Raw genomic sequence first — 9,693 nt, 5'->3', positions numbered from 1 at the left:
AATTAGGGGGCGTTTACAAGGCGGAGATCTGACACCAGTCAGCTGCGCACAATTTCCAGATCATTTATGATTTATAAATGTCACATCTGGAAGAAAGGCGTATGCACGTGTTTTTGTGCACACGTTCGTCTTCTCTGAATCGCACTTATGCACTTTTGAGAAATGATCTTAGAACATTTGAGTTGATTAGCTGATTGGCATGTCACCATATTCTAATTTGTTGAGAAAAAAACGCATCCCGCCGCTTCTCATCCTATTACCTAAAGATGCTGTAGGCACGATCACGTTTGAAACTGCTAACCAAATCAAACGTACACATAGACATTTGTACTTAGTGTCAAGGACGTTATAATGTAAGCATCATTAATGACCCCTTGTGTTTAATTATAAAAAATATTGATTAGTGAAATGAAAGAATGATTTCATAAAAATAAAAAATGAGAATGATTAGTAATTGTCTTTAATTGGCCTGATTAGCTAAGCCCACAAAACACTTCTTATTTAGTGGTATTGCATTTACAGTATTGCATGATTTGTAGATTTAATAGTTCACACTTTGTATAAACATTTGCAATTAGTTTTTAAAAGGTAACATTACATTCTTCAGGACTCTACGCTTACATTTCTCTTACATTTCTCTTTAAATTTCTCACTTAAAAAAAAAAATTAGAAACACCTTCTGATCAATGACAGAAATTAACCTTCCCATTATGAGGCGATATTTGACTCTTTAAAGTGTAAAGTTTACCTTTGTAATGCCATTTTTTCTAACTGTATTAAATGTGTCATCTTTTTGTGTTATATATATATATATATATATATATATAAAATCTTTTATCAAAAATTTTAAATAAACAATAAATTCAATTAAAATAATAAGATAAGAAGAATAGGATGAATAAGTTACCAGTCAAATGAAATTAGCATTAACAATTGATCTTTTCACTAGGAGGTGCACAGAACACAAATTAAGGAATATTTACAGACTGTTTAATGTGACTCAGAGATTAAGGTATTTACAATCAACACAGCAGGTACAATCAGTGTCTTTGTCAGACCAACAACAACCAAATAAACAATAACAAAACTGAAGGAACTCACCTATGAAGCCTCTTGTTAGTCCACTAGTACATTACATTCCAACAAAAATGGTGTAGTTACACTGTAAAGGGTCCAGACTATCCAGTTCAGTGAAATATTTAGTCCATAACACATTTATATGTTGATAAACATCCACGGAGTGTAGTAGTATCATTTCAGATTAGCCGACAAAGCTTCGGCGCATTCTGAAGTATAGCTTGTTTATAGACATAAACAACACGGAATAATCAATGTTAAAATGGCCGCTGACATCTGAACAGAATAATATGTCACTTGAGTGGGCGGCTTTGATATATCAGCGCAGAAGTCCGTGCGCAAAGGATTACAGAGACTGGTGTGTCTGTGCGTAATCTGAGCGCTCTATGAGAGATAACGGGGAAGAGGTGGTTAGAGATCAAAAACTATCAAAGAGAACAACCCCTTTGTTCTAAGAAGTTGTTAAAGGATTTAAATAATTTATTATACTTTAAAAATGAAACTGAAACCGCCAGTAGGTGGCGGCAAGTCTTTTGTCACTGAATCATTCATTTAATCGATTCGTTCAAACGGCTGATTCATTTAGGAACAAAGCAAATTACTGCCTTTATGAATGGGTCATTGAATCATTGACTCACTAGATTTGTTCAAAAACGCAGATTCATTCATAAACTCAGCTGTGACTTTGTTTGGCATTATTTTCGTTAATAGCACAATCAGACAATTGTGTTCTAAAATATGTCACTTAATATTAATTTTGTATAAAATAAAAAATGTATAAAATTGTTGTATAAATTCTCAAGCGCACCCCCCTAAGGTCGGCCCTGGCAGTTGGAACTGGAACGCCGCCCTCCTCGAAATTCACACCCCGGACTCCGTCCCCCCGCGTGCCCCCCATTTCCAGCCCTGCTAGTGAAGGGGAGTTCAATGAATCAAAACTTTTGAATGTATTCACTGAAAAAGATTAATTTACTGACTCTCTTTGCAGGTTATTGTTTTATACTAGAAGGTGGTGAAAAGTGACTCATTAAGATAGCGAGATGAAATTATTGAAGGAAAAAGATAAAGCATTTTTATTCAAAATACTCATTTTCTCTGCACATTTCATGCTGTCAAGAGTAATGCACTTTAGAGATATTTTTTGTACTGGTCACTGTTTTCATATTCGGTCATCTTTTAATCTGCTAATACAAATCATACAGTAACCAATTCATAAATAAGTCTCTGAAGGGAGAAGGAATGAATTACATGAATATGATAAGTTATTTAATTGAATGACAATTAGACATGTTTAAATAATTTGATATTAAAGTTGTGGTACAATCTGGCTTGATACATATTATAATTTACAAATTCTACATATATATATTAAAAATTAGGGAAAAAGTGAAGGAAAATGGAATAGAGAAGCTACTCTAAACAGTTTTTTTTTATTTATTATTTTTTAAAGACTAGTTCAATAGCCTATTCTTACCAGATCCAGAAAATCTGATCAGATCAGCCCAAATATAATCATCACTTCACGTCAACTTACTTTTAAAGCCCTATATGGTCTACTTTATGGTCTGCTCTAGTGATCTATCACGCTAAATTCCACCACGCTCATTAAGGTCACAAAACTCCAGTCTCCTGATACAGTAGTACATAGAACATCCAAAATATGAGACGACAAGGATATATTTGGTATAATTTGCATATGCATTATTATTGATGTGTATATAATTTTATGAAAAAGAAAGACATTTTAAATGCATTACTCAACAAGATTCTCAAATCTCACATCTTGCATATTAAAAATGTATTCAATGGACCCATGATTAATACTACAGCATACAATGTAACTAGATGTCATGCCAGAGGATGATGGGGTCTGATTCCTACCCAAAGCTTCTGTTCATCACCTAAACAACTCATAGAGTTGCTTTCCTTGCACCATTCATCTTTGCCTTGCACTATTGGAGCATTAAGGCATGATTTTTTTGTAAAGCTGCTCTGAGACAATATGTACAGTATTTTCAAAAGCGCTATACAAATAAACTTCATTTAGCCTGACTAATGACTGAAGGTATTCTTAAATTAATTAATGAGGCACTAGCATTGTGACTGCAACAGAGAACATCGTATTAGCTGCCACAGGAGGTAAAGATACATAAATAAATAGCAATATTGATCATTTTTCAAATACATAAAACACAATGTTATAGGACAAGACGCTATGGCAGTATTCAGCTATGGTCAGCCACTCATCCATTCATCCACTATATGGGCACAAACAATAATTCCATTCTAAAAAAAACAAGTGCAGGGTGTGTGTGTGTGTGTGTGTGTGTTTGCATTGTGTTGTGTATGTGTTGTGATGTACACATTAAGTGTTACAAGTAAAGTTTTTTGCGTAGTGTGTGTGAGAGTTGAAAGTGGTACTCATTGCCAGGATTTTGTTGATTGTGACTAACCACGTTTCTGTTCACCTCTGCCATGACGTCCAATAAAAGCATCTTTCTGCAAATTTAGGAGAAAAATACAGAAATAAGGAGCTTTTAATTACAGATTTTTATTTCCTGAGAACTCTTAACAGCAAATGCTGAAAAAGATTTAGCATGTACACATGGCCGGATGCCATTTTTCTATACTAGCATAATACTTTCCTTGTCACTTGACATCATTCACAAAAGTCAAAATGTTCAATTTCATTATATATTCCGTTCTCTTGATGTGTTGCATGAGGGGGGTGTGGAGCTCCCTTGTGAAATCTAGTGGTTGAAAATTTGTGTATAGCACCTTTAAAGGGATAGTTCATCCAAAAATGAAAATTTGATGTTTATCTGCTTACCCCCAGGGCATCCAAGATGTAGGTGACTTTGTTTCTTCAGTAGAACACATATGATGATTTTTAACTTTAACCGTTGCAGTCTATCAGTCGTATAATGCATGGCAATGGTAACAAAATCTATGAGAGTAAAAAAAAAACATGCACAGACAAATCCAAATTAAACCCTGCGGCTCGTGACGACACAGTGATGTCCTAAGACACGAAACGATCGGTTTGTGCCAGAAACCGAACAGTATTTATATAATTTTTTTACCTCTAATACACCACTATGTCCAACTGTCTTTTAATATGCAACTTTCCAACTATATATATATATATATATATATATATATATTTAGCATTAGTTAATGCACTGCAAACTAACATGAACAATGAACAACTGTATTCTTATTAACTAACAATACCAAACATTACTAAATGTAAAAAATATATTGTTCACTGTTAGGTCATATTCGTTAATAGCTAATACCATGTTTTTTAACAAATGAGACCTGTAAAGTGCTGTAAAGAGATGTTCCTTTCTCAAAGTGAATGTTCAGCATTTTTTTGTGAATGAAATAATACAGCAAAAAACATTTATTGTTCATAAAATTGCATGATTTTAAATATTTGAATTGACCACAGTTGAATTAAGCGCTATTTGAAATGTATCATAAACAGTAACCATACCTCTCACGTCCCCTCAGTAAGGTAGAGCTTAACGCATGCATGTAAACAGACTGGTGGCCAGACCCTTCCAGCAGCTTTGCCTCTGCTCTGCACACGCTCCAAAGGACATCAGCAGACACTGGGATAGTCCTTGCGTCCGCACATTGCCTCCTAGAACAGTGGCATGTTGGCGCATCTGTCTCTAGGTATTCATCGTCCATTGAGCATGTATTTGGGGCTTCTGAGGTCCTGTAGATCAGGGTAAAGAAGAGTTTGGGTTTACCACACAGAGAGGGACAGTGGGTTGGGCTGAAAAGCTGCCTGAGATCCTCCAGCCTGATGCCAAGGCGACTAGAGTCCGTAGCCAACAGATAAGTGTCCGTTCCCCTGCTGATGATGCAGCAGACAAAGCGATTGACCCCATGAAGGATCCTGTTGCGGGTCAGGTCTTCCAAGACCTTCTGGGTTTCTTTTAGACCCAGGAGAGAGTGGAGAATGACCCTGAAACCCAGACGCTCAAATGTCCGATTCAACAAGTCTGAAAGGACACAACGTAGATGTTTAGATGCAGATGTTTTATGAAAGAGTGCATTAAAGAGCTACAAATTCGGTTCCTTTTTTCATATCAACCATACTTTATGCCAATTTGTAATTAAAGGGAAAAACAAAATGCTATGATGAACATTGTGAATTTCTTTAGAAAATCAGGGGTGGACACTGGGAGTTTTTAAAAATTTAATCATGAAGAGTGTGTTTCCCCCAAAATATTATGACATCAATGTGGTGGCAAACAAGTTTACTGGGGGGAAAAAACCTAGGTCAAAACTCACCACGTATTTCTCATTTAACTCTTAATACACAATCTATATCACACTTTAATTTTAATACATTATGACACACTACCTACATATAGCACAGCAGTTGTAACTACATTACCTCCATCAAAGCCAACACAGTCAATAATCATACACAGACCCCTCTGCTCAAGATTCATTTCATACTCCTCCATAAAAGCCTAGCAGACAGACAGTGGGAGGAACGTCTTATAACCTACTCAAATAAAATAACCATCAGAAAAGAAGATAGATTTCGATTACTATTTACAGTATTTGTCAAGTAAGAGGCTGATTTCTTGCCTCTTGATGTTGTGTCCCTGTTTCGGGCACTGAAAGCTTCAAATTTTTAAACTCTAGAAAAAGACCACAAACATTAAAAGTCTTTAATGTTATTCACAGGTACTATATATAAATAAACATACTAACAAAAAGTCACCTTGAGAACAGCATTGTGATTGTTTCACTGGTTGAACAGGAGACTGATGTTGCACAGGGGCGAACTGAAATGAAGGAATAGAGAGAATTTTTTTTACAATAATTAGTAAAAATGTAATCATAATGCAACATACTGTATCTATGTATTCAATACAGAAATGTATTTCCTTAAAATGCATGTCTTACCTTAAAAGAATTCTGAACCTTCGGGACTGCACATGGTACATTCTGACCTGAAGAGGTTACAAATTCATTCTTTAGATTTAATTATGCATTCATTTATTTACCTATTATTTATTTTAAATATTTTGGGTGGGGCACCGCTCAAGCTTGGTAACTGAAGCCATGAAAAAAAAGCATCTACAAATGTCAACCATGGGTGCAATAGGTGTTTCATGCCAGGTTTTTGTCACAATTAAAATCATTCAGCGCTGCAATCCAATCAGTTAATCAGATGTAATGTCATACAGAAAATCTGCTGAGAACTGGAGTTTATTCTAGTTTATTAAGAATGTAAACAGCCCTGAGGAAACCAGAGTTTTTTTTTTTCACTTTTAGGTGACAAGAAATTCAAACAAGAACCAAAAGAAAAGCGATCTCATAAATGACTGACCTCTATTCTTATAGGCCTCAATCCTTTCGACAAGGTCCATTCTGTGAATATTCCTCAAACACTGCTCAAGCAGGTCAAGCTTATCACAAGATACTTCATCTAACTTCTCCAACTCCACCACCACATCTAGAAAGCTCTAGAAATCAAACGAAATGAAACAAACATGAAATAAGCATTCACATTACACAAACCCCATTAGAAATGGAAAAGTGGTAGCTTTTGGACTTGATCATGCTACATGCACATTTATGTTCATTTCAGTTTCTTTTAGTACAAATATTCTGAAGATTTAACATGCAATGTCTCCTGTCTTACAGTAGCTCTAGCTAGTCTTTCTTTGGGCAGGGTACTGCTCAGGAGGAATATAAGAGATTGTAATTCCTCATCCTCCAGGTTTTCACTCACATCTGCCATTAGAACCCTGTGTAAATGAGATCAATTCAAAATACACAAACTTTCAAGTGGGTGAAAATAACATTCATTTTTATTTCTGCATGGGGTTTTCCCAAGAGAGTGCTCTAATAACCCCAAAAACATCAATGTCAGGATCTAAAATAAGGCTTTTCATTACCATAATTATTAGTTTCACCACATTTCTCATACAAGAAGGAAATATCTCAGACATTGAGATATGCTATTAAGAATTAATAAATTACCTGTAATCTGAGAGGATGCCTCCCTTCTTCACAATTCTTTCTACCTGTTGTCTGTTGGTGCCAAAAACCTTCTTTAGGATATCAAAGCGCTTCATTCGGAACATGAGCTCCATCAGTAAGACATCACCAGCTTGAGATTGGCCTGCTTGAGTTTGTGTCTGTTTGGCAAATGCCAACAAAGCTCCTCTCAAATCTTCCACACAGATGTTGTTGAACAAATCTGTACAAAGGTACCGTAGGGTCTTACACTCCTCTTTTTTAAGAGATGCAGTCACATTGTTAACCATGTTAGAAAATCCATCCGCCATTTCACTGTATGATCCTGTAGGTTATAGTTTGGGTCATTTTAACAGCCGGGAGTATGGAATTTTATTATGCATTTTAAACATCTATTTGTTTACTTAAAAGGCTAGTCAGGGAAAAAGTGGAAAAAAATTAGCTATTTGTCCTTTTTTTTTGAGTGATTATTGAATGAAAATTGCATTTATCATGCCATTGAGAAAGAAATCCACTGAAGCCTCATTCATCACATTCTAGAAATCAATAGCCACTTTGGATTTACACCTGTAAATGACAAAGCACACACACAACATGAAGCTTTTTTTTTTTTTCAATGAATGTGAACAAATGGAAGACAGCCGCTTGGGCCAGACTTACCTTCAATGTTCTTAATTTAGAGAGCCAAACGTTTTGGTGGTGTTGCCCGCAGACAGGCTTATCTCCTGGTGACACTAAACGGAAAAGGAAAAGAAGAAATGTGGCACATAAATAAAAGATAATGCGATATCATAACGAAATTATATCTGGATATACTCAATAAATACATAGTGCATTTAAAACTCTATAAACGTTATATTGTACATAAGGGTGGATTGACTTCCTGGGGGTTTATTTTGCATTTTGGACAACATAGTTCACGACTTTTGCGTACAGAATCTTGGAATTTATACACAAGTATTAATTTCAAAAGCGAAACTAGCCTTCCCATAGAATTCAAGGGGAATCCCGTGAAGGACTCGGTCGCTTTCCGTTTACGTCTCTAGTTTACGCTTATTTCTGTCGTGCTTTACAACAGAGATCATGAGATTCGATTTCTTGGAACTATTCAAAGGATCCGTTTCAAAACGGCTCGAGCGATTCGTTTGCGTCTTCACTGTGAAAAGATCCGACTCAAAAGAATGATTTGATACATGAACATGAACATGATCTGTTGATTACACAAAACAAAAGCATTACGTGTCCATTTAAGGAGCGCATAGTTAAATGCCAATAACATCTGTAACCACCTATAAAATAAGATAGATATATTATATTCAAAAAGCACAAACTACGCCACTACGTCATCATGTGTCAAACAATATAGCCTACATATTTTGATTTTATAACAACTAGATCAAATTATCTTTGAATGACCTTTGACTGTGCAACTACGTATTTCATGGAAATGGTATGAAGAGTTAATACTATAAACAAACAATAGGTTAAAATATTGAAATCTTACTAAAAATATCCCATTACAACAGAAAGGAATACTTGGCGTTTGCCGATATATTACCGTTGACGCTGTGTGGCTTCATCTCCCTGACGAGACCCGATCAGGCCTAAAACGAAAGTAACTAAAATCATAGATCTCTTGCTGTGTCCCAATTCATAGGCTACGTCCTTCGAAGTGCGCATTTGAAGGCCGATTGCGTCATGACGGCACGACGAAGGCTGTCCCAATTCAAACATAGACATATAAATACCTAGACGCTTCATTGGCCGCTTTGAGCCGTTGCTGCGATACGTCAACGCGTCCGCCATGTTTGTGAGGGCAAGACTGCCTTCAAAATATATATATATATATATATATATATATATACATACATATATATATATATATATAAAAATACATTCAATATATATATATATATATATAATTTCATTTCCATTTTGTATGTTGAAGTACTGAAATAACTCATGGCCAAGCAAAGCGCAGGACACTGACAAGGTACACGATACAGTACAAGACCAAACGTGATTTCAGCACGTCTCCACAGTAAACAAAACAAACTTAGTTTTTTTCTAACCTTAAGATTGCAGCCCTGTCTTAATAATTTTCTTTCCTTTTTCTCTTCTTTTAGGACAGTTTTGGAGAAAATGGTGCTTCTGGGAAACTTAAAAATGAAATGAATTAAGTTGTTTATTACTTTTGTAATTTAAGTTATTTGTAAATGAAGCAAAGTAATTTATGTGTATTGTTTTAGTTGAAACTTGTAAATAAAAGATGAGAAGTAGTTCTGGAAATTGTTAATTTTTGCAAAGCAAGTTATAATTTGTAAATGACAGAAATTCTTCTATACATTTTTTTTTTTTTGCCTCTGAATAACATTTGAAAATAAAAATAAATTGTTCTATACTAAACGTACTTTTTACAACTAATTACAAAATAACTTCAATTCAACATCAGAAAAACAACATAAAAATTTAACAATACATAAAAAAGACTGGAAAAAGAAAAAAAAGCATTTTTATGTACGCTTTCATTCAGCTGAGCAGTGAGACCCTGGTGGAGCTGCTGGACCTGGACGGGCTGCCATAGAAAGCCTGGTGTGGCAT

The 9,693-nt window shown here is 35.2% G+C and overlaps 1 protein-coding gene across 1 annotated transcript; it reads right to left on the bottom strand.

Moving 5' to 3' along the window:
* Positions 1-3,395: 3,395 nt before the first annotated feature.
* LOC107695070 (CASP8 and FADD-like apoptosis regulator) lies at positions 3,396-8,730 on the bottom strand. Its single transcript, XM_016494863.1, has 11 exons — positions 8,651-8,730; positions 7,753-7,826; positions 7,096-7,659; positions 6,755-6,860; positions 6,440-6,575; positions 6,013-6,059; positions 5,828-5,891; positions 5,692-5,744; positions 5,492-5,570; positions 4,577-5,093; positions 3,396-3,576 (listed from the first exon to the last, which is right to left on the bottom strand). The coding sequence occupies exons 3-11, from the start codon at positions 7,401-7,403 to the stop codon at positions 3,450-3,452; spliced, it is 1,437 nt and encodes a 478-aa protein (XP_016350349.1). The 5' UTR covers positions 7,404-7,659; positions 7,753-7,826; positions 8,651-8,730; the 3' UTR covers positions 3,396-3,449.
* Positions 8,731-9,693: the final 963 nt, after the last annotated feature.

Source organism: Sinocyclocheilus anshuiensis, unplaced genomic scaffold (genome assembly GCF_001515605.1).
Source record: "Sinocyclocheilus anshuiensis isolate Anshui unplaced genomic scaffold, SAMN03320099.WGS_v1.1 scaffold26, whole genome shotgun sequence".
Lineage (NCBI taxonomy): Eukaryota > Metazoa > Chordata > Actinopteri > Cypriniformes > Cyprinidae > Sinocyclocheilus > Sinocyclocheilus anshuiensis.
The sequence above is the reverse complement of the archived record's forward strand: the minus strand, read 5'-3'. Positions and strand labels throughout refer to the sequence as shown.

Excerpts from the sequence above, each read along its gene's own strand:
- LOC107695070 (XM_016494863.1), bottom strand. The coding sequence starts at position 7,403 with ATGGCGGATGGATTTTCTAACATGGTTAACAATGTGACTGCATCTCTT. Across the intron at positions 6,576-6,754 it reads AAAGACTAGCTAGAGCTACT|AGCTTTCTAGATGTGGTGGT; the intron begins GTAAGACAGGAG and ends TTTGATTTCTAG. Across the intron at positions 5,571-5,691 it reads CAGGGACACAACATCAAGAG|GCTTTTATGGAGGAGTATGA; the intron begins GCAAGAAATCAG and ends TCTGTCTGCTAG.